Source organism: Balearica regulorum, chromosome 4, assembly GCF_011004875.1.
Source record: "Balearica regulorum gibbericeps isolate bBalReg1 chromosome 4, bBalReg1.pri, whole genome shotgun sequence".
Classification (NCBI taxonomy): domain Eukaryota; kingdom Metazoa; phylum Chordata; class Aves; order Gruiformes; family Gruidae; genus Balearica; species Balearica regulorum.
This window is the reverse complement of record NC_046187.1, coordinates 46852016-46878395: the sequence shown is the minus strand read 5'-3', so window position 1 is coordinate 46878395 and position 26380 is coordinate 46852016. Positions and strand designations below refer to the sequence as shown.

The 26380-nt window shown below is 39.1% G+C and overlaps 1 protein-coding gene across 1 annotated transcript in view; it reads right to left on the bottom strand.

The window, feature by feature from the left end:
- The window catches only part of SNX25 (sorting nexin 25), an 87139-nt gene that overhangs the window by 18581 nt on the left and 42178 nt on the right, over positions 1-26380 (bottom strand). The window contains exons 7-10 of the mRNA XM_075751979.1: positions 16028-16218; positions 9133-9264; positions 6970-7245; positions 2815-2970 (exon numbers count right to left, since the gene is read on the bottom strand). Of these exons, the coding sequence (XP_075608094.1) occupies positions 2815-2970; positions 6970-7245; positions 9133-9264; positions 16028-16218 (755 nt within the window). The remainder of the gene's footprint in view (positions 1-2814; positions 2971-6969; positions 7246-9132; positions 9265-16027; positions 16219-26380) is intronic.

Sequence of the window (26380 nt, the reverse complement as noted above, 5' to 3'; positions counted from 1 at the left end):
AGGAGAAATAGTGTATCTCATCACATCAGCAAAAAAAAATAAGTAACCATACATACTACCAGGAGACAGTCTAACAAGAAAAGGTGGAAGTATACAGAAGATGTGACATTAGAAACACAGCAAAAGAAACTGTCATTTTTAAAATTTTTTTTAAAATGATATACCACACAGTCAAATTTATGAGTTTTGGTTGTATGACTTGTACCACAAGTGGTACATTCTACAGAGCTACAGTAATTCTTCTTCAGAATTTTTGTCTCATGTAAGATGTGAAATATCTACGCAACAGCTACATAACAACCTTCTAGCATATACCTAACCTTCAGGATAATTTAGTATTTTAATTTATTTACTATTGACATACAGATTGCTCTGCAGTCACCTTACATGGACTCGTGTAAGTGGCATTCAGGAACAATCAATAAATACAGAAGAACTGGTAAGGTTTCATCATAAGTAAATAGCTGCTATGCTTATAAAACAAATACTGAGACTATAGCAACACTAGATCCATTTTATTATTCTATTTCAAAGATGTATATATTTTCAAAGACAAAGAATATTTTAGAAGGAAAAAAAAATACAGGGAAAACCTCACTACTTTAGAAAGGGCACAATCCCTGCCTCTCCAAGAGCTTAGGTATAGAAAGAACATAGCTATTACTTCTCAAGAATGCAAAGGGAACAGACAAGTGATACATCCATGTGAATGCAACTATATAAAGTTTTAGTTATACAGTACTTTTCATATCAAAGAAAAAAAAAAACAACCTAGAATGCTACAGAAACAAATGGTATCACCTAACTCACGTATACACAAGCACGCCCACTTTTGTTCAGTACTTGTTTTGTACTTCTCTTTTTGGCCATGACGCAAATTCTAACTTAAAACCTAGTTGGTTATAAGAGGACCTCTTAGAATTTCTCAAAGTGAGTTTTATGTACACTGGAAATATGAAAGATCTGAACAAGTTAACATAAAATCCTTCCAACTTCCACATAATTCCTGGTAGAGACAGAGGCATTCTTCTGTTCAGTAAAGTCCCATTTAATTTCAACAATTGCGTCACCCAGTTTTGTTTGAAAATAAGTCTTAGCAAGCACTAGAAAGTGCTCTGCGTGGGGAATTTTAAGGTTTTGCTTTGCTGCTGAGGATGACAAGATTGAACTCTAGAAAGAATGTGGTCCCTGCACATTTAGTATGGTTGCAGAGGGTGGCATCAGACTGCCCTCACAGACCCAAGAGAGACAGCTGCTGAGCTTCAGGCACGAGACACTGACCGAGGGTGGCACCACAGTCACAGACCTCCAAAGATCAAGCTATCTTCTACAGCAGTGCGTCCTGTACGCCAGAGATATTGCCTGAGACTGCCTGTCATCTGTTCATGTCATCTTTGCTACTCTTTATGTTCCACAGAAAGAAGTGAAATAAGACTTCTCCCTACAGAGTATTTTCTTTTAAAACTAGCAGCATTCCATGTGCAGCTCAAACGAGCAGCTTGCTTCCTTGACTGACTGGCATCTGAGTTTCACAGTGCTAGAAGCCACTTAAAGATATACATACGGGTTTTGTACGGGTCTCACAGCAAAGGCATTTCAAAAAGAGAAAAAAACAATCCAGGAACAGCTAGAGGTTAAAACATTTAATACAACATGTGCATGACATTCCCCTTCACATGGCACAAAACTGGGGAATTTTCAGAAACATTTTTTACTTCATATGACAAAGAACCAAATTTTTCCCTGCCACATCCAGCTGGCCTCAAACACTACTGTCCACGTCTTTCTCTTAGAGGTAGCTATCCCCAGAGCTGGGGCAGCAGAGCATGAGCGGGGCGTCAACTTCTATTCAGACCAGCATCTTAGCACTCACCCTGAGTGAAGGAACAAATGTAAGAACCACTCAGATCCTGAGCAATGACTACTGCCCAGGTCCATTTCTGCCATCCCTAGCAGGAGGCCATTTCAGGGAGACACCTTAGCTACTTGTTCATCTCACCCACCATCTACTATTTGCAACCAACCTCATTACACCTGAAAAGCTTGGCCCAGCTGCATCTGAACAACAGTCCTGTAATACCATCCTCAGTAACAATGCAAATGAGTTGGCCTAAGTCAAATGCAAATCACTTGCTTCCGCCTGAAGATGTTCTTAGATTGCTTAACTGTTGCACTTTGCAAAGAGAAAAAGAGATTTTTAAATTATTTTTTTTATCCAAGCCCAGACAGCCAAATTTTCATATCCCTCAGAATTTTTAGTCTGATGAAAGTGTGCCCTGCAGACTTCTCCTAGCTCCTTATAAAGGAAATCAGTCACTTTTATAGGTTTGGGTTTCTTCCCCCCCACTTTATTTAAACAAGCCAGTCACAACTGTGAGATTATGAAACTGTGCTGTGATATTTCAAAGCCAGCAGAGGGAGCAGAAGTTAACTAGCACATCCCTCCGCTGCACTGCTGCAGATGCGGCAGGGACACGAAACAAGCTGCCATAAAGAATTACACAGATATAGGTGGGTACAGATGTAAAGAAAAAATACTATTTGCCACTGACAAAGCAGTAAGACCACTGAGAGAGAGGTTGTCATCCTATGACAAAGCAAGCAACATAAATCATATTTGCAATTTTAGTTACAACAGCTTTAAAAAAATTGAAGAAACAAACAATTAAAACTAAGCTCTGATTTCACTTTCTATAATGGGCTGATTAAAAAAAGCAATCGGACCTGTCCAAAAAGAGCTTGACAACTGGTATTACACAAACACACACATAATATATATTAAAAAAAAAGACCAAATACACTAAAGATACTTACCTTTTTGTCGGGTTTCGGTGAATTACATATGGAATTTAGAGCCTGTTTCTTATACTCAAGCTTGTCATTTAGCTGGCGAAGTTTATTTACAGCATAACTGGCCTGTTCATTAATTCTTGTGCTGCATTCTTCAGTAGCTTCTTCACAACCTTGGCTCTAGGAATAGAGGATGGGAGTAATTGCACTGTTAATATGAAAAAGGAGACAGTTACTGTTTTCTCCATAAGCATTTTATGTATAAGAACACTCAACTCTTGACACAGACAAAAATGTAGGTATAAAAGATTCTAATAGATATTCCAACCATCAGATCCAACATGAAACATAAGTCTGTTAAAAAAGACCCAACACGACAGAGAAAGCCTCATTACCATTTATACTACAGCTCTTTGGCTACTCTTGCCAACTGTGTAAAATGACCTTCAAACTAAGGCTTTAGTGTAAATGAGAGGAAGAATCAAAGATTATTTTAAAAGCAACAACAGCTTAGTAGTCATGATCAATACTCAGAGCCAGAGAGAAAAGCAAATACTTAGCTCTGAGCTGAAAGATAATGAGATGGGGGACAGGGACACACAAAACAAAAAAAATCCACAGTTTTAACAAACCGTCCTGCCTCCCACAAACCTTCACGAAACAGATTTATCAGCCTGCAGAACCAAGTCCCTTCTCTCCATAAACAGATTTTACTGCTGTTTTTAGAAGAGTTAATAAAAATGTGTTAAAAGCAATTATGCATTACCCTAAACTCATAAATCATTTTCTTATATTCATTCAGACAAACCAATAGCTTTTTCCATCTTGTGTACTACAGGCATGCCAAAAAATAGAAGACTTCACACCTTTCAGTGACATTCTGTTTAACATCTTTTGGTATTTGCCTCAGCCTCCCCTTTTTTACTGTACTTCCCCAAATAGGCACGAAGACCTTGAGATCCAGCAAACGCAGCACTGTGGTGTTACCGTTGCCACGTTCAAAGATCTTTGAGGTCTGCTTGTGACTGAATATATTTTAATTTATCTGTAGGAAGCTATGAATCTAATCTCATGAGTTCTGTGTTATTTAATTATATTTCCACTAAGTAAGCTATATCTTTATATAATTAACAAAAAGCTAACAGAAGGAAGTCTCATACTCTACTAAATTCTGGGAGTTTTTGAGGAGACAATCCTACTGTAAATTCTGCAGTATTTTACATCTTAGTAAAAAACATCCGAGAAGAGATACAGTAGCAACAATAATTAATCTCCTTAGTGTGATCCTTATAAGGGAGGCTAACATAATACAGAAGTCAGAGTTCCAGGCTAAGAAACCCATGCCCTTTTCCAGCTCTGCATTTGCCTGCTATATGCCTGAGTAAATAACATTAGCTCTATGCCCCATCCTTTCCTCTGTCTATTCTGTGTAGTCTGTAAACTCCTCAGGTCAGAGACTGCCTCCAAGCATGTGTACAGAGCTCAGCTCATGGAAGCTTGTTGTCATCTCCAGGCACTATAATAATACAAATAATAATAAACAACACTGGGTGTTATTCAAAATGCTATTGAACAGAACCATAAAATAAAAACTTATACTTGTTGGGAAGCACAGTAGTCAAAATGAATCAAAAAATGCTACTTTCAACACTGAAGAATTAAAAGAATTTTCATATGAAGTTTGGTTCTAGTAATCAAAGGATTGCAATTAACTACAAATAAGATGTAGGGTACATGATTTCTGTCATTAACATTTCAGACGCTTATAGCAAAAATCACTGTGCTGAATGACTAGGTTTATCTCAAAAATGCTAGAATTACAAGATAACTGTATTCAAATTATCAAATTTAGCAAATAAACAACCAACACACTCAAAGCTGAGATCACGAAGGATTGTGACATTTTCCCCTGATTGCTAAACTGATAATGACTTCCATTTCTTTGAGTGCTGCAGAACACAGACTTTGGGCTTATTTTAGCGATCTGACACATGCAGCACTGATGCAACCACCAGACCTTCTTTCTTCAAAGTGCTTAACGCAAGCACTGCTTGCTTCTGTATTTTTATGTCTACTCATGACCTTTTAAAGGAGGTTTGTCCAAGGAGCAAAGTGATAATGGATCAGAAGAAAGAAGAAAGAGCTCGTTCCATGTGCAGCAGAACCAGCAGTCTGGCCTTGCCCTGATTCCCATCTTCTGATTTGCTTTTCTCAAATTTAATCAGGGCTCACCCTTTTGTCCTCCCTCCATGAGGACACTAGATGGCTTTCTACCTATCCAGCTACAATAGTGAAATTTATAGAAAGTTAATGTAGGTAGCTCCCACAATGCCCCAGGAAGTGAGGACACAGATCTCCAAAACCTAAATTAAAACGAAAACAATTAGTATTTGCTAACAATATGGATCCTCCTAGAAATGTCAGATTTCTCAGCTATGGTTTCCTATATATGGGAAGAGAAAAAAAAAACCAACCTATTAGCCAGCTGTGCATTTTCACCAACACCTGAAAGCCCACTGGAAGCTCCAGAAAGAATTTCTTATAATTTATTTTCACCTCAAAGACACTGAAGCAAAGCACAGAGCCATTCAGATTGCTCTATTTGAGACATGCTCTAACAGTATACATGACTTCATACTTAACTCGTTGCTTAAAATGCAAAAAAACCTTTAACCATATAAGCAAACTTGGCAATATATTAGTCTTTAAGGTTTCACAGCATACGCAGCCTTCAAATCTGACACATACGTATACAAGGACTCAGAGGAAGGGCAGATGATGCTGCTGTCAAAAATCTAATTTTTTGGCAGCTATAATAAATGTTATCTGACAGAAGACAGCTAGCCCTAAAATGTTATGTCAGTTTTCTTAGAGAAATGGTTATCTCTGTTTGACTCTGAATAAAATATATAAAAAGCTTAAAAAGCACAACGTTTAATACTCAGAAAGTTCCAGACAATACCAGTAAGTCTTTTTTCAAAGTCCCAATGGTTGCAAACACAAGGACAGAAAGTCTTTGAAGTACCTACCACATAGCTGAGTTAGCAGTGAGAAAAGTAGAAAACATGTCTGAATCTTTTATCAAGGAAAAGAATACAGGGAGAAACAAAGAATGAAAAATTCAGCAAGCTCTAAAAGTTCATATTGGAAGTAATTTACTTATAATAGCTCATCTCTGCAGATTTGCTGATATGCAGACTACGAAGACTATAATAGCTCACCTACAGAAATTAAAATCATATTTAAGCAGTAAATACAAAAGCCTTAGATTCTGGAAAAAATATTTCTAAATGGCAGAATGTAGATCAGCACCTCTGATAAGATTCTGCTGCTTATTTGTCCATTTAGATCCAGTTTTAGACAAACTATTACACTTCATTGTGTTCTGAGCAAGTTCACGTGTGAAATGAAGATACTCATGGTGATCTGAAGCTGCAGCCTGACTGAAAGATGCTCACTGGTCTGAGAGATGCTCTTGTCAAAATGTTCTTAGATAAATGTAACACAAGTTCCTCCGACATGACCGATTTAGAGAACCCACTGAAAAAACCTGCCCCAAGAGAGCTGCCGTTGGGTTAATGCTTATGACATTTTGAATGCTCTGTTTCAGTATTTCCAGTTCTAGTGCTATTTTAATCAGTTTTATCTTCCAATATAGTGGGGTTTTATTAATTTATTGAATAAATCAATAGGCTAAGATTATCTTTCTCATTACTTTTTCTCTTCTTTTGTGCAACTTTTAATACCTATTTAGTAGCTAGGAAATTCACAGGGGACAGGGACAAAGTCTAGACAGAAACCTACTGATGTTTCAGTGAGATTTCCTTCATTGAAAAGCAGAGCAGGTCAGCTTGCATGAGGTATGTTTTGCATTCTCTGATACTAAGGAGCATAACAAAAGATATGGAATACAGAAGGCTTGGGAATCTGAAATAGCTATTTTAACCAATTTAAACTTTAAGTAGTCAGTGATTTTTGTAACATTTTGTTTCAAAGGGCTTGTAAACATATCGGGTTTACCTGATGAAACTACAAGAGCGATAATATTTATAAATATATCAGGGGAAAAAAAAAAAAGTAGTCCAAAGCTCAAGGACGAAGATGCTACTATATGCTTCACTCGAGATTGTCTTCAGATCATGTTCAATAATAGTGAAAGAAACTGTCCATGTGACTCACCACTTCATCTTTGTCCTCAAGAGTTAGCTGAGTGGAACTTCTTTCTTCTTCCTTCTTGACTGATCTCTCATATAAATCACTGACAATGAATGAGGGGTAGTATCTGTCCTTTAGAGTTTCATAAACATCTGCCTGAATTCTGTAGAATACTTCAATGCCTTTATTTCCCACAAGACTTTGCTGTATTTCTTTATAAAGGGATTTTTCCACAGGTATTTCTCTGCTTTCCACAAAGAATTTCTGATAAATTTCACTCACCAGTTGAGGTATTTCAGCCTAGGAAGCAAGGATGGAGAGGGAAGGAGAAGAGAATAATGAAAAAATGTTAAAAATATCAGGATGCCTCAGGATCCAGGTGCCTAATTTGAAGGATGATCAAGCTAATTTCACACCCAGATGTATGAGAACACATTTGTGAATCTCTTACTGGAATCAAGCACTCTGCCTGCACACCTATGCTAAGCAGTCAATTTCACAAGATAAATATCGATATTTGTTAAGTGAAGAAACAGCTGTGCTCTAAAATTACCATAGCTTCCACACCCACTGCTTTTAAAAGTAAGCTCCAAAAGTGGTATTAAAAGGGGAAAAAAGTGCTAGAGCAACATTGTGGTCACCATTTTAAGTTCAGATTGTAGAGTTCAGCTGTTACCAGCTCTCTTCTGCTGGATAGAATCAAGTCACTTCACACATCACTACAATTAATTTTTGAGTGGGAAAAAGGAAAAAAAAAAGAAAAAAGAAAAGGAAAAAAGCACACCTGAAGAGATGTTTACCAGTATACAAGGCTGGGTATTTCCACTGAGCACAGAACAGCGCACAGGATCATCTCTCTAAATTATCATCTCTCTAAACTGATCTGAATTAAAAAGGTTTTATCCACTCCCTTAGTATGGCACAATGTGCTTGCCTGCCTCATGTGACAATATCACAGCCACACAGCTGCATGATGCTACTTTTCTGTAATCAAAGCTGCCCCTGTAGTGGCAGACAACATTTATGCTCCATGGAGCAACAGGAGCACAGGATGTTAGAATGTCTTTAAAAAAATGGGAAGTCTCGAACAAAGGCACTATACCTACTTTTTTGAAAGCAAGGAGAGAAATCACAGCTGAAAGGTCATAAAATGTTTTATAGCACCTTTTCCAATCACGAGCAGTTTGCAAATCAAAACTGATTTATACAACTGACAAACCATTTTTCTGAACACTTTCTTGCCCAAGTCGGCTGTTAGCCATTTCTTCAGATTGTATTAATGGCTTTCTACTCACTGCAAATTTGCCACTTTGGTTACAGGATGTTATTTGTGTTTTCCAATTGACTAGAATCTTTTTACATAGGAGAATAATAAAAAAAAGTTAACTGATACGAATCTCATTATTAACTATTTCATGCTAGTGTGAATCCTGGGGGTTTAAGACAGTTTCCTCCAAAAATCCACCCCACTGCTCACAAACAGCAAATTTGTCCTCTATATTCTTGCTCTGCATCATTGCTCCAGGATGCTTCTTGCAACTTTAAGTGATATTTCCTATTCCTGTTTCAGGGTTCTCATTCCTACTTTATTTTAGCACAAGTTACAATATAGCGTTGTTTCTTCCCTCTAGCAGTAGTGCTGCATTCCTGGAGAAACTCAGCTGCTTATACAGCAACAGGACAGGGAAAAGAAGGGGTCTCTTAGAGCAAAATCCCTCTTTCAGAAGGATTTAAAAAACATATATTCATAAATTTTCAGGGTTTTGGACTGAATGGCTTACATGTTATTGGAAAGATGAGAAGTTTATGTACAGACTATCAAACAGTAATGTACTTTAAAGTTTCACATGAGCTGATACAACTAAAGCCAATATATTACTGTAAGTTCTTTCTCTGATGGAGGGGGAAATAATTCTACTACTTTTGCATATCAAATATCCTTTTTACAGGTCACGTTGCTACACAAAACAACAGTAAACCATTATCACAACAGTTCACCATTTTCAATTGCCATATTATCCTCAAACATTGACATGAAGAAGTTAAAAAACCTAAATTATTTAGCATCCATCCTATGTTATTGCTATTTTAAAAACATAAATACAAAGGCACTTCCTAACATCAAGATCACAACAAGCAGAGATTCCCATTAATATACAAGCCTCATGGACTTGCAATTTCTTCCACCTTGTTAGCGTTCTTTAGATACTCCACAGACTCCCAGAGACCGATCAAAGCCATCTTGTCCATCCTTTCCATGTAGATTCGGAAGTGCTCTCTGTATGAAGGGTTGGCCAAAATTTCTTCAAACTGAAGAATCTAAAGAAAGGAAAGCTAAGAATAAAATCTGGGAAAATACCTAACTCTAGCTTCTCTCCGTCCCTTATGGGGAAAATCTTTTCACTTGATGTGCCCACAGAGCACCATGCATCCCACAAATGTGTACTAGATTCAACTGCACAGACCTTCTACAGTAATAGTTTTGCTTCATTTAAAAAAAAAAAAAAAGAGAGGGAGGGAAGAGTTGTAAGTATTTAGAAGATAAATGCATCTATGCTCCTACCAGATAGAAAATGTTTCCAAATGTTTTCTGACCAGGAGGTACACTTCAAAGGACTAAGATGGCATTTCAAGTCATTCATGAAATGCTACTGCCAAAAATTTAACTTCCCATGTTCCTGCAAGGCAGAGGAGCCAAGCTGAAAGCTAACTGATCTATTCTTTGCTTGATTCAAACAAAGAGCAACACCAGCAGTTTCCACACCACAGGCCACAGAGCTTTGAGATGTATCTCAATTATTCCCAGGGACACAGAGAAAGATGGAGTGTAGTTCCTTACCCTGGCAGCTAGGGCATTTGGTGGCCAGTTCCCATTAACTGGTATTGAAAAGCATCTATCAGAAATGCAGCCAGAAAAGAGTACCGGCTGTGATATAACGCTCAGGCTCTGCCTGAGGTGAGACTGTACATCAAGCAGAAAAGGAAATGAGACACAGACTTCCCACACCCAGGCAGATGCTGCAGCCATTAAGCTGTTGCATTAAAAAGCCATTACTGGTTCCTCATCCCCTCCTACTTTTGTGAACCCAGGCCTTTTCTTTGAAACAAACACCTGAAAACAAAACACCTCCAGGACAAAATGAACAGTTCTTCCTATGTTCAACAAAATGGACAACTTTAGCTTTCCTTGAAAAATCGGACCAATTTTCAAAAGACCTTATCAAAACCAAACACACCTTCCTCTCCAACTTTTCAGTCTAGCAGCTGAACCAGTTTTCATGTAGCTCATTTAATGCCATTACTTATATCACCAGGAATCCAAATAGACCAGAGCAGTCTTGGTCTCTTGCTTTGTATCTCATAAACACCGACCAACCCACACTTTTTTCTCTGAAAAGAAAAGCAGGTCCTTAAGCACTGAGGCTGATGAATCTTAGCTTCCTATGACTTTGCACTTTATAGCAAAGATAATTTGGTACAGAGCAAGACGTGAATTCCAACCGAGATTGAGGCATTAATAATTTCTCTAATATGGGGTTTCCAATACCTAACAATACAATTCAGGTAAAGTATCAGCACCTCTCTTTCTCTGGGAAGGCCACTTGTTTTCCTAAACCTGGTACCTGTGAGACTCCACCACCAAATTACATTTAGGAAAAACAGTTTGCTGGACTCAAGCTGTATGGGAGGAAACCACATATGCATACATGTAGCAATTACTAGCACAAATCACTTCCTTAATGAACCAAGCTAAAGAAGGTTCTTTAAAAACTGCAGCCACCTATGTTTTGCCTGAAATAGCTCCCCTCAGATTTTGGGCAATGTTTAAGTAAATTATGTTTGTCTTAGTTGAAATGCTCATTTTCATCTTCAAAGTTCCTCAGTGACAGTCATGTGCCATTCCTCTCTTCATCCTTTACCATACCAGTATCCTCTGGACATGGCTTGTTCTTAGCTTCAGAGCTATTCAGGGATATGAACATAAACAACTGCCTTTCAGAGCTCACTCTATAATCCTCATTGAACAGCACAAAGAAGCAGCCTTGCTGAAGCTAGGCTTATTACAGAAATGGTCATCAGACTGCCAAAAAGAACAACACAGAGATGACAATTCTAAGGCCAGTCTGTAGTTTAGCCTCATTGCTGTGCATCATCATACTTTCTATTCAATCATTTTATCAAGGACAATGATTTAAAATACAAGCAGAAGAGGGTCTTCCAGCCTCTTGAACAGAGATCTTCACCATCTCTGGGACTGTCAGCTCTGCAAATGATAGCAGAGGTAATAAATCACAATGTGAAGCACATGCCATCACTTCTTGAGCGAGAGGTCACCTTGGTCTCTGTGCCTCTATTATCCAAGGTATGCCCACCCAGGCTGCCAGCAAGGACAATAATTAGCAAACATCCCCTCTCAAAAGTAATTGTGGGTAAGCGCTGCTGCAGGGAGCAAGGCAAGTGCAACCACCCCTCCTGCCTAACAAAAGGCCCACTGCACAGGTGCCCCATGGTAATTAAACTGGTGGTGCCTAATAATGCTGTTACACAAACCTCCTAATAGTTACCTTGCAAACTGAAATACTTTAACAAAATAAATTAATGGACAGAAAAGCTTATTTAAACTTCTCTTGCAGAAATGAGCCCTCAAAAACTTTCTTTAGGTTTTTGTTTAAGGCTTGACTATCCTGGAATTATTAAATACGTTACAAACACCATACAATAAACATTATTAAGACTTCAATGACAACAATGATAGACAAGAGAGGTTTTTAGGTTTGAGGTAATAAGTTATAATAAAATGCATACAATTCAGGAAGCATTCTGTGGAGGATCCCTCCTTCTCCAACTTAAAGAATGAGATTCTGCAGTAATTTGTAATCCTCAGCAAAAGACCATTTTATGACTCAGTATCATCCCAGATTAGAGTACAAAGCTCTAAGCTATTGGCACATAGGCACGCATCAAGGCATGTGGACACCCGCAAATCTAATATCCAGTTAGCAGATATAATCTTAGAATTACCAGCCTCAACAGCAACCCTTCAAGTCCTTTTAACTCGAGAGCAGCTTCTGGGTTCAGAAAAACCAGCAGCTTTACTGCTGCTACATCAATTCGCTACTCCAACAGGAAAGTAACTAATATACCACAGCTGGTCACAGGTTCTGCCAAAGACTAGAAAGGGGTTAGATTTTTACTTTTTTTTTCCCCAAGCAGGGTGCTTTAACCAGCATCTCTAGCATATGCACACAGAATAGCCTTGTTCCTGGCTCTACAAAATGGAGACCTGGTCTTGGCAAGTCCCTAAAGATAGCCGCAGTCCCTCTCTGGAGAGGAACATAAAACAACTACTTAATTTGGAAGGGCCTGTATAGGCACCAGACACAGCACAGATGCACTGTACTACATTTCTTTGCAACACACCAGGTTCCCATTCACCTCCAACCACATTGGTCTATAATGAATAACCACAATACAGCTGGTAACAGCACTGCAGGTGACAGGTGGGGTGAGCAGAATTTGGGTCAGTAGTGGAGGTTTTCTGCTGGGATGATGGCACACAGTCAGACTGTAGGACTTCTGTTTTCATTTAGTGGGGTTTTTTTTTTCTATTTTGTAGTAGACAGGAATAAGAGGAATGTAAAAAATAATACCGGAAAAATAGGTGTCTCTTTCCAAGCTGCACTTTAAAAACCATTAACTAACACCTTGTCTGTACACTGACTAGAATTAAAGCATATATTCTTATTTTTTTAAAAGAGGCGAGTCATCAGAAGGCTATCTTTGTCATATACAGCAGTAGCTGAACCAAATGCAATAATTAGTTACCTATCAGGAAGTATATAATACGTAAGGTACCTGGCTATTTAACTGCATATACACTAATGGAAAATTCCCTGCCTTGAGGTCCACACATTCATTAACATATTTCCATCTTAAGACACTCCACCTTCAGGCAACAGGGGAACAACAATTGAAGCTCGCTTTTGTTACATCCCCAAATTCTGTACCATGGAGGTATCCTGACATAATGTGATCTCACAACCTGAAGCTCAGGAATCACAGTGAAAATGTCAGTCATCAGTTAAATCAGCATCTATCCACGGATGAAATCGATGTCTATCCACGGATGTGGTGGAAGCAAGGTCTTCTGCAGGAGCTTCAACTTAATCCTCATCAGTAGGATTATGAACATAAACTGCCTGCGCCTCAAAATACACTCAGATGGTTTCTTTACTATTTCACAGCTAGGCTAGGATCGGATCCCCAGAGCTGCTCCTACCACCCGTGGTTCACAAAACAGCTCCACTAAGGAGATGCTGTGACTCCACAGATCAAATCTCATAGATGTGGTGACGTGGCTGTTGTGCTGAACACCAAAGATCAGACAAATGGTTTGCTGAATAAACACAGACAACAAGAACTCAATTAATTACTGCAGTACTGTGCAGGTACAGTTTCTAAGAAAAAGGCTAAAACTGCACTGGCCATAAGTAGATTAGAAGAGGTGCTTTATATATTACACTAATTCAAACTACATTTTCTCTGAAAGCAAATCTAACACCCAGGGCAGAGTATGAATCAGTATCAGAGCTAATGACAGAATTCAGATTCAGAGAGTAGCTGGGGTTGGTTTGTTTGTTTGCTTGCTTGCTTATAAACATTTGATTATCATTCACACATTCAGGATTTCCCTAGAGAACCTGGATTCAGGATAACAAGGTGAGTGCAATGTGCAAAACCTATACAGTCCCATAACTTTTATATATTTACCAAACACAAACTGATGCTGTTTTAGAATTAGCTTCTGCTGTGAAAGGAAAAAAAATATTTCAAAGCACATAATTTTTGTTTCTTAAATTTGTAAGAGGAGAACATTGACAGCTTCAAATAATCCATCTCCACATTTAAGCCCATAATCAGAACGTGGATTAAAGACTTTTGCAAGCAATGCTATTACTCCCCTACTACTGCAGGAAAGAGAAAGCTTTCTGTAGGATGCAGAAGTGAAGCCAAAAAACAAGTTTAGGTCCCTACTCAATTTGTTCTTTGTTCAACTAGTACCAAAAATTCCCCAAACCCAAAGTTAATAATTTATTCAAGCTTCTGTCACTACACTTACATAAAATAATAATTCAAAGCACCATCAGTAAATGCCCATTTCTGACCTATTTCATGTAAGTTAAAGAAAGGAAGGCAAACTTCCAGTTTCTTCTACACAAGCTAGTTATTCTGCAGGTTAAGTGCCAGCTTAACAGAGAAGCTGCCACAGGCAGACTCTAAAGAGAAATTATGGGCCAGCAGCAGTGACATACCAACATTAGCTGATCTACTAAATCCCAAACAACGCCTTTCCCTTTTGCTTAGAAAAAGGCCTGAGTGTTCAGTCAATACTGCCCACATGGGAGGGGCTGGCATCCAAAATAGCACTTGCTGCCTTGAAATAAAAACCCAGACCGCAGCTACCACAGTACAGGAAGAGGATGGGAAGAAGAAACAGTGAAGAGAGTTTCCTTCCTCAGCCCAGCAATTTTGTGTGCTCAGAAGAGAACAGTGTGGTCTCCATTGCTCATCCAGCCTCTCTCAGCCTCTTTCCTGGCAACAGAGAGTTGGGGACAACAGAAGAGAGAAGCAGTTTTCCTATTTTCTACGCTAATGTGGGTGTGGAGGGGTTCTACAGCTTCTTCACAGAAACACATCAAAAGCCTAGAAGCAGAGCAGCCCCAAGTACCCTTGTTTCCACCATCACTACAACAAATGCCTGGGCAAGGAGTCTTTATTCCTATTAATAGTACCATTAACTCAATATAGAGCTGCTCATGGGTATATTTGCAAGATAGAACCCTCTGTCAGCAGCTCCCACCAAAAATCCACTGGGTTATAAAACATGCAACATTAATAACAGGAATTCCTCTGATTTTAATTACAATAATATTATATTTTATTATATTGTATTTCTGACCAATCCATGACCCTACCCACTGCGGCTTCACTACTTGACCCTGTTCCTGAACAATCTTAAGTCACCATGTATCTATACTGGAAAGTCTGTAACATCTCAGCAGGCACTGAAAGTGGCATCAGTGGTTCATATGGTGCTGCCACATGCTTCCCTCTTCCCTTTTCTCCTTGGCACCTCTTGCTACACCCAACTTCAGGAAACAGATCAGGACTGCTTTGGCACAATCTGTGACGCACCATCTGAAATCAGGACAAGTTGGCAGTGGGGAACTGCTCTCTTTCAGACCTTACTCAAGAAAGACAGAACACAAATAGTAAGAACTATTTCTCCCACATGCAATTTTTCCTTACATGCCACTAAGTTACAATTATTATAAGGACATAATGAAAATGAAAGATCCTTGCATGAAGAGATAACTTCTCTTCTACCTACGTGAAAAAGATAAAATCTTCTTTCTAATTTGAATACATCAATTACTGTGCTTTGCCAAAGGGGACAGAGTAGATTACACAAAGAAGTTTAGCAAGGATAAGTAGCCATGATTTTATTGTTGCAGATGCTTGCTAATACGATGCTAGTTTTTTCAATTCCAGACTACAGCAATGTCGAAAACCAGTATTCAGTCAACAACTTTACCAGAGTTTTTCTGCAACAACTGCCCTTAATTTTGTCGATTGCCTTCTACAAGTAAGTGTTTGCTTTTGAATAACTTAATATTTGCAAATCCCACAGGTATTTCCTACAGTAAATATAACAAGGACCAAAGAAACACTGCACATATGTTGGCAATCTTTTATTTGAAAGCAAGTTGCTACTTTCAGAAAGGCCGCTACCATGTCCTTATTAACTCCCTGCATGCAGTACGCCTGGAAAATCACACATGCTTACGAGCCACTCGATCCTTTATGAAGTTTTGCATTTAGCAATATTCCAAGCTGAGTGATCAGTATGTCTTTTTGGGTACTTCAGTGATCTTTTTCCAAGATAAACAGATTATGCAGCAACTAATTTTTACTTGATTCCTGGGGGAAGGGAGGCATTAATGACAGTGAGGCTGATATGATCCAGTGCTAACACATTTAGAATGACCTTCAGACAATGTATGTCCTATTCAATTCATACCTTCTGGCTCTGAGGGCCATCGCCTTCATCAGAAATGCCATCTTCCTGCTGATCATAAGCAGGCCCTCCCAGAAGCCTTATTCTCTTCTCGCACTGCTTCTTTGCCACCGTTAGCTGATTGATATACCTCTTCACATTGCGAGCCCTCAGTAGGTCAGCTTTCATTGCTGCAGTTTCTTTTCCTTTTGAATCTAAGAATAAAGCAAATCAGACACAGTCTTTTACAACATGAAAACATCATTGCACCATTGCCTCTGTGACCTGCCTGATCAAAGCATTTCTCATTCAGGAATCAGCTATGCACATGAGCATAGGTACTGGAAAGTTTGTATTTGAAACAGAGTGACGATTTTGAAGTATTCTCCAATGATACCTCAAGGGTTATATAAAACAGTTCAGAAAAAAATCCTTATTCAAATGTCCAGTGAAATCTGACCCCTCCAGCTCTCATCCCATAGCTTGTTGCAAGACACAGGCCCAAAACTTGTACTACAGGATGTACATTTATCAGATGGCGTTAGGAAGTTACCTATGGCAATGGTGTACGGTAACACGTGGAGCTGATGGCTTATGTACCTTACTGAACATAACATTGACTGCCTAGAGTCATGAGCGACTGGACTCAATCCCTCCAGCCCAGTATGTCACATTTCCACACATCTCACTTGCAAATCCAAATTTCTTGAGCCTGATGTGAACAGCACATCATACAGTATCTCCTCCAGAAAACACCACTGAACGAAGCTCACTCAAAATGGTCAGATGACTAAGAAAAAAAAAAATCTTATAATACCACATCAAGACTGTGCAGTACTGTTAAATAGTGAAGTAACATGAAGATGACAAGTCAGTTAAATAAGACTTGATTATAAAAGGTGCAATGTTTGTGTATTCTACATTCCAGCCTCTTCAGCTAATTACCAGGGCCTAAAAAAGCAGCAGCAGAAAAAGTAGATTAAAACCTCTATTGTACTGAAATCATTCCTGCTTTATATCTGCAGGATGCAACTGATTCACATTTATACACTGGTTTTATTTTCCTCTTGTTCAATGATAATACTCCTGCTTTTGCAGGCTACAAAAGAGCTCGGTAGCAAAGTACCCGGCTTGTACTTGGCTCTGGATTAATTGATTTCTCAGGGATAAAGAAAAGAGATCTATTCTACTATGTTTTCGAAATAGCAAATACTAGTAAAATGATGTAGATGAAAACACCGTTCCATTTCCAAAACAGTTGCTGGAAAGAAACGACCAGGCAGCTAGGTTTGTGAATGCATACACAGAAAAAGGATATTTCTTAATAATGATTTAAGATTGATACATTAAACACATTTCTAATACATTAAGGTACCATCTCCTTTTAGGACTGTTTTCATCCTGTTATTTCCCCCTCAAAGCCACATGTAACTACTGCATGTGACCGTAAGTTTTGTCACTTGTATACTGAAGGACAGCTCAAGATACATGGAGCTCCCTGAAGTTCTACATGTAATGTAAGTACAGATATCCTCCCAATATAATTTCCCACATTTTTAATCTCATTTTATTTACTGCATATATTTATGCAAGTTGGTAGGGAACCTTCCTGATTCAAAGACTGTTAATTTACTTAATGGGTAAGTATCATTTGCATCTGAGCTGCCATGTAATAGTGAACTACAGAGATGATACTTGCTGAAGCAAATCATTTCATACCATGAAAAAAAAAGCCATCTGTTTTCCTGGCATGTTATCTCCACAGGGAAGGCAACAGAGCATTTAATTTAGTATTTCAGTTCCCTGACCAGAGGTAACAGTATTAATGAGAGGAAAAAGAAAGGAGAACAACAAAAGGCAGGAAAAGACCTCTCCCCCTCAATTTAAAGCATTTACAGCTAATACAAATACACAGACAGTAGTTTAAAGTGAAGATTAAAACTCAGCATATCCATTCCTGCACTTGACTCTAAGACGATTTTTAAAAGTTCTCAATTCTCTCAATAGTTGAAATACTTTGGGCTCAAAACACATACTTGCAACCCCACACTTTGAAAACCCATGAACAGTGCTACGCAATGATTATTCAGCCTTCTTAAAACAAAAGTACAAGGCATTCTTGGAGGGTTTTCAAAGTAAGCATGTACACTTTACCCAAAGTCTCACCATCCTGTGATTGCAGCAAGCCTCCAGGAGAGACTAATGAGCCTTACATCCCACCTGCTTCCAGTGATTAATTACTTTATTAGCAAAGATCCTTCAAGAACATTTGCCTCACTCAGCTCTTTGTATCTGTAAGGAGTCACTCCATGTAAGAAACACTCTAGGCAGAATGATGAAGAGCATACTGCCAGACTGTTGTAAGCATCCTTGGATAAACAAGACTAGTCACCATGAAAGCCAGGCAGTGACGTCCCTTCACAAATAAACAAGAGGCTGATGAAGAGCAGCCCAGCACGGAGTATGGCTAACGCGCTGCAGTGCAAGAGAGAGAGTGTGGAAGCGTGGACAAACACCCAACATGACTTCCCTGTTCCAAAGCATGAAAGATAAGCTAGCAGAAATCAGAAGGAGGATTTTCATGTCAACTGGGGAAGGTTAGGTGTATCAGTGGTTTTCTCCTAACCCTAATCTCCTTCTGAGATTTTTGAGAATTCTCAGATTTTCAGATCTAAACTGCTCTGGTTTTTTCACATTAAGCCCTAGCAAAAAGGTATTTTATGCTATGAAGACAACTTTTTAATCTATTCTTGCCTGATCCCACCACCACTGAAGTACAGAGATATAATTAAGAGCCTTTTTTGGCATTTCAGAATATCAGCAAAGATGATATTCACTACCTTCAAGTATCTCCGCATAAACCAAATAAAACCAGAAAGTTACAAAACAAAAGGCTTGCATTTCCTCATATACCCCTCAGCAAGCTCCAATAAATGGAAAAGGATTAAGATACATGCTACTAAAACACTGTTTCATCACTATACAAGGAAAGAAAATGCAGCCTTTGGATAGGTGGGTTTTGTTTAGTTGGGTTTTTTTACTAGTAACAACAGTTCAGGGATTATTTTTTTTCAATTATTATTAAAAACAAACAAACAAATCACTCCTCATCAGCAAGACAAGAAAGATGTTGCTTTGGCACTTCCTCCCCATGTGAGTTGCATACAAGTTTACGAGCAACAGCTGAGCAAGGCCTCCATTCTCAAAGGAGCAAAGGGTCTTTTAGTAACTTCCTCTAAAATAATTCTCCTTATCAAAGGAAATTTTGCAAGACATACACTGCCATGGAGGAACTTCAAAAGCCCAGAGGGGTACTCTGTGCACCCCTCCCAGGGGTGTCCAAATGCAATTAGTACCAAAAGCAGAATTTTAAACTCTGCTTATTGATCCACAGCTGTGGATAATTCAATTTGTACTGAACAATATTAAAATGCAATTGGTCCAAATGAGCTCAAACTTACCAAGCAATCAAAGTGAAGCTATCTGTACAAATCTTTTTTTACTCCCTGCATTTTTGCACATCTACAGTGATTTATAGAATCATAGAATGGTTTGGGTTGGAAGGGACCTTAAAGATCATCTAGTTCCAACCCCCCTGCCATGGCCAGGGACACCCTCCACTAGACCAGGTTGCCCAAAGCCTCATCCAACCTGGTCTTAAACACTTCCAGGGATGGGGCATCCACAACCTCTCTGGGCAACCTGTGCCAGTGCCTCACCACTCTAACAGCAATTTCTTCCTAACATCTAATCTAAATCGACCCTCCTTCAGCTTAAACCCATTACCCCTTGTCCTGTCACTACACTCCCTGACAAACAGTCCCTCACCATCTTTTCTGTAGGCCCCTTCAGGTACTGGTAAGCCGCAATTAGATCTCCCTAGAGCTGCCTTTTCTCCAGGCTGAACAATCCCAACCCTCTCAGCCTGTCCCCATAGGGACATAGCCTGTCTCCAGCCCTCTGATCAGCTTCGTGGCCCTCCTCTGGACTCGCTCCAACAGCTCCATGTCTCTCCTGTACTGGGGCCCCCAGAGCTGGACACAGTACTCCAGGTGGGGTCTCACAAGAGTGAAGTAGAGGGGCAGGATCACCTCCCTCGACCTGCTGGTCACACCTCCTCTTTTGATGCAGCCCAGGACACGGTTGGCTTTCTGGGCTGCAAGCACACACTGCTGGCTCATGCTGAGCTTCTCATCAATCAATACCCCCAAGTCCTTCTCCTTGGGGCTGCCCTCAATCCATTCCTCACTCAGCCTACAGTCGTGCTTGGGATTGTACCAACCCACATGCAGGACCTTGCGCTTGGCCTTGTTGAACTTCATGCGGTTCGCACGGGCCCACCTCTCCAGCCTGTCACGGTCCCTCTGGATTTCTAACAAAGTTTCTACATTTTCTTCTGAATCACTCACAATTACCTTGATTTGAACTAGGCCAGGAGCAGATCCTAGAACCCACCACAGACATTTCTGAGAATTGATTCCTCAGACCTAATTTTCTTTCCTCTTCTTTTTTTTTTTGGTAGTTTTGCTACTTGGTCAGATTTGCATGCAGTAAATACATTAAACTGCAGTACATACTCACACCATCCATTTTTCAGTCAGAATGCTGGGCCTTGCAAACAATAGTCATGCCAACAAATGCCACACAAACTTTATTACCACAGTGAAGGATACAACAAAAATAAGGCAAATGAAGACATATGTAAAGCCTGCTTAAAGCTCAAACTAAATTGTATTGCGTGAACTGTCCTCTCTCTTGATAGTAGCAGCATAAAACAAAGATTGCCACATATAACTTTGCAGTTAAAATGAGAAAAAAACGTGATTAAAACTGAAAGTACAAGTTCCCGTTCCTTTACAGCTTCAAGAACTACAGCTACCTGACACCTGGCAGCAACTCATCTGACTAGTCTCTGGAGGAGCTACACACATGCCCAACATCGTATGCATTTCTGCAAGACTTTTTGCAAGAGCCAAGTAAAGCACACGCAGTGCCTACTTAATGCCGTGCTGAAGTATTTAAGTATCTAACACCGATTCAACGTTTCTATATAAACAGTAACTGTAACCTTCTATATAGAATTTACCAATCATTACAGACCTCTTTGAACTCTCAGAAACTTTGAATTACACATTTTCAAAGCCTACTTAGGCCTCGAAAAGTATTTGTTCAATTCTGCAAGAGCAGGCCAGACTTTAAGAACAGTACACATGGTTCTTCTTCTGCCCATGGTACAAGCAAAGGGAAAACCAGCTATAACATGGTCAGACAAGAGAATGAGTAAAAAAAGTGCTAAATCCCAAACACTTCAGGCAACAGACTTGGGGGAAGGAACTGAAAAGGAGATCATGAAGAATTTAGACACTGACCATTAGCAATACCTAGTGCAACACAGCCACAGCTGAGCAAAACAAAAAGCAAGGTGGCAGTAAAGTAAATTTGAGCATGGGAGTAAGCATGTACTATACAATAAAATAACATCCACCACATATAGCCTCTGTCTGTAGGTCCCTGCATTCCCTTTGGTCACTTCTATCTGACCAGTCAGCCTCTCCTCTCCCTCTTCCACTGATGGGCATATCTCTCCAAACCAACTGTGGACAAGGTGTATTACTATCACTAGCATGCATAAAGGATCTCAGGAGCAAAATGAACTTCCTCTATAAAATTGATTTGAAAATCACAAATCAAAACAAACAAGTCTACCAGGATCAGAGTCACCGTAACCTTCACCTTCATCCACAAGGATCTCCTCCACACTTACTGCTTGAGCATGACATGCAAGCACAATGTTAGCTCTTTAAGCCTTGCCAAAAAACTATGCAAAAATAATTGCATATGCATGTTTACCCCTGTGTGGAGGATGGGGGTTGGGGGAAGAATCATAATACAGTTTTGTCATAATTAAGTTAGATGGCATCTGTAATGTGCTGGAATGCAGAAATATCCATTTTACTTTGCTCTAAATTATCATCTTGACAAAACCCACACATCACAACCCACACACTCAAGTCAGCTAGAAGCCCCAGTGTCTAAAAGAAAAGTCCCTTTTTACAGCTGAGCGTTCAAGCCTCTTTCGGAACCACAGTACCTAAGAAGCCGGCCCACATACAGTTCTGTTTCTGTACCATTTGTCAGCTCTGCTTATAAAAGTATCTAGATGCACAGTGGGAACGCTCAGCAGGAGACATCTTCTTTTGCAACACAGCAGATCTCTCCATAGAGAAATGACTGCTTATTTGATCTGTCTCGCAATCCCTGCTTGAAAAGGAGCAGTTTTCTCAACAGGGATGCCCTGGGGTCAATTACAATGTGGTGTCTGAAAAATGGTCCCATCCCGTCATCCAAGGGTGGTTTCTGGTCATGCTGTGGAGTCACGTATAAGGTGGAGAGCACAGAAAATTAGAAGGCAAATTAAACAAATCCCTTTGTAGTGTTGGGAAAAAAAAAAATAAATCTGTTGAGAGATTTGCTCTGTTTTGCCTTAAGACAGGGATATGCCTTCATGGGTTTTTGTTTTAAACAGCAGCTATTAGAAAGGGATCCTTGCAAAAATTCTTGTAGGATCCTGTAATACAGTAAGAGAAGAAACAAAAATGTGTCTGTTAAAACTAGAACTAGTGTGCTTAAACAGCTTCTTATTCACATTACAGCAAATACCAAGTTATTATAGCAACTTACTTTTGTTATTTCATGATTGTTTTTTGAAGTCTTTTCTTTACAAAAATTAAGATCTACTCTTGCTTCCAGAAACTCGGGTCTTGTCTCGCTCATGCTACAATGCCTGATCTGCATATTTGTCCTCATACAAATTGCTTTACTAGATTAAAATGCAGTAAACATTTTCAGATAAGCATTTCTAGTCCTTCAAAATCTTTAACACATAGATTTTGTAAAAAGAAAACAAACCAAAAAACCACACACACACCTCCCCAAAATACCTAAAATTTAGCCAAATTTGGCTCAGTACTTCCAAGGAATCCTTAACAAAAGGCAAGATGAGGAGAGAGTTTTACAGTTAAAGATGTAGAAAGATGTGATTCTTCTAACTAGAGCACATGTGACTGTAGAGAATAGCACAGTCCAAAAACATCAATAGGAAGAAAACCCAAAGATGAGTAAAAAAACAACCACCACCACACCATCCCCCAAAAAACCCCAACAAAAAACAATACTCAAAACCAAGCCTCCTCCTACAGTCACTGCTGGAGCAATGCTGACTATTTTGGAAGAGGATACATAGGAGGGCACAGTTTGGAGAATTAACACAGATACACGTACACATTAGATTCAGCGCTTTTGTGCAAGTGTAAATGAGGGAAGTAATGTAGTGTCAGCATGCAAGATAATAGCTTCTGTTTACAGTGGCCTGCACGGCCTCAAAATAAACCATCGGCATGTCTGAGAACAGTTATGCTACATTAGGTTTCTTATTCAACTTTAGCAATGACCAAAAGCCATTCTCCTGGCCACAGAAGTTAGATCATCCACCCACCACAGTCATCATACTGTGAACCTCTCAAATGATTTTGTCTCTCAACCTTTTAAGACATTTGACTCTCTCAGGGAGTCAAATGCAAAACTTACTGCTTAACATGAATCAGATGTTTTTGTACGTTTTCATTTGCTCACATGCCAGAAGATTCGAGTGATAGAAATCTGAAAAGAAAAAAGACCCTATAACATGCCATTTTTTACTATAGAGGGTTTAATACAATGACGTTTAGAAGTACTTTAAAGTACTTTCTGCTTTTATTAGAGGGCCTTAACAGCTAAATATTTTGCCAATAGGTGGCACCAACACTAGTTAAATCAAAGTGTAAAGAACCCTGTCCTTGCTGAGGGACAAGCCTTCATCTCCAAGCCCTCTGGGCACCAGCATTAAACGTATGCTTTGGTATCACCAGATAAAATAGTAAATTAAGTCAGGCAACTGTAGCTCATATGAGAAGTCATCAGTCTGAAGCCTGGTCCTCAGGCTACTCATCCTTTAATAACAGACATCTAACCTTTTTATAGACAAAATATTTTTGGTCAGTTTTAGAGACTTAATTATGTCTCCTCAGCCAATAGCAAAGGTACATAATCCTGCTCAGGCATATTTATTGCTAGTCATGTACTTGCACAACACTTACTTTGCTTAGATAGTAGCTAAGCACCCACTGCTGCAGAGTATTGGCCACTCCTGCTGTACTAAGGGCTCCCCACATTTGTTACTGTACCTTTTTCTGCTGAAAACGCTGCCCCATGAATCTCCCATGCCTTAAAATGACTGAGGCTGAGACTATACCCATGTACACATTATTCTACGCTTGCTCTACTCTTATAGTCTGAGAGAGGATATCAGGCTCGACAGACTGCTGGCCAAAGTTCAGCTGCTCTAGCTGAAAACCCAGGCACGCCAAAGAAGCAGTTACATTTTCAGGACCCAACTTTGCCATAGGAAAAAAGGAAACAGCTACCATTAAAATTACCTCTCGCCAGGCTGGAATCAAAGCTAAGAGATGCTCATGACACAAAAGGCAAGAGCTCATTTACTAGCAGGAAAGGGGAGACTGTCATATACATTGAACACCCATGCTCACACACATTATTATGGGTATGCAGCAGGTACTGGGGGAACAGATTAAAAAAGAGGAAGACAGAATGAGGTTGTGCAAATACACTTCCATTTTGCATAAAGCTTACATTCACATGAAATCCAGCTGTTGCAGGGGTAGCAGTATGTTGTGGCATCCCGAAAGGGAAGCATCAAAAGGTGACATAAGTAATATGGTGGTCTGTTCAACAAGAGTTCAACAATCTTTGTATCATCAGTGAACTGTGCTGGGTTTTTTGTTGGCTTTGTTTTGTTTTAAGGAAGGTAGCACAGCTTTTTTCCTTAAACTTTTCTTCCTAAAATTCAGGAACATGTTAGATTCGGTACCACATTAGGAAATATGTCTCCACCTACTTCAGGAAACACAAGACACAAAAAAGTCTTCAGAACTAGATTTTAACACTCCACAGTCTTCATAGCCCTCTTAAAGGTTACTGTACATAGACTGAGCCTGAAAATTTTTGGCTGATGAAAAACTTAGCGGAATGACTGAAACAGATGAGAAATCTGCCTTAGATTTGTGTGAACTATAAGAAGCTAGTATTGTATGCCTCTGTTGGACATACTGTTCCACATGTGTCAAGCAAAAAAAAGTTACCTTTTTTCTTCAGGCACAATGTGAATAACCATTGGCTATTTAATAAATAAAAGGTTTAGCCACAACAGCCCCACCAGCTAATACAGCCAGCAGCGGTAATCAACTCTTAAATGACATACAAGGTTGCCATAGGACTAAACTAATAATAGAAGTCAATACCTTGACACAAAACTTCAGCACACCAGCTAGTGGAATTTCTGTTGGATTTTTTCAAATACAGGTAAAAGTCAAGAGCCCATAAAAATGCAGAACCAACTTCACTGCAGAACAAGTGGAACCAGATCTACTTGGGCAGAATAAATAGCAATAATCTTTTTCTATCTATTCTGCAATACCAGGCACTTGTAGCTTGAGAAAAACATCTTCTGTTCAGAGTTTAGAACAGTGGACAGTTAACTAGAAAAACTCAAGTGAGACAGAGAAGAGTGAAACAGTAATTAATTGTAGGAACCTAAACGGTATAAAAATATTCCCCAAATCAATTCCTGTCACAACACAGACCAATGGCAGCACAAATGGAAATACAGGCTTAGCGAGATTGATTTTTCATAATGCAGTCAGAGTTAACTTCCCTGTTCTCATTTTAGTACTTTATGAAACAGACTCTCCATTAAATTATCTTTCATCTGAGAAATATTAATATCTCTTTGTGTAATGTATACTTGAGCAAAAACCAGTGGCTACTTTTCCTTTTGCCTTGGTTTGACACAAGCAATTTATCCTACAGGAATGTACATCTAGCTCGATTTTAGAATGTAAACAAAAGGTGTATCAGTGTTGACAACCTTAGATTTTCAGAAACTTGAGCACAGACCCCAAACTCTTCAGACTGCCCAAAGATTCCCCCCTCCCATGGCATGTTTATTTTTTGTCTCTGCATTTTTCATTACACGATGAATCACTTTTAAAAGCTTTCCTTTGTGATACAAGGAGCTAGAAAAAGATGTATTTTTTTTTACCTGATTGATAGATAGATTACATGAGAACCTTAAAGCAACAACTTTTAGATTTGTTTGTTTACCAAATTAATTTGTATTGTCCATTGCCTTTTTATTATGCTTTGTTATACCTTAAGTATATCTGTCAAAAAAAAAAAAAAATTGGTCTGTAATTTTGCCATCAATATAATCTCCTGAAAATATACCACAGTTTTGGTGCATTTTGAGAACCCCAAAAAGCA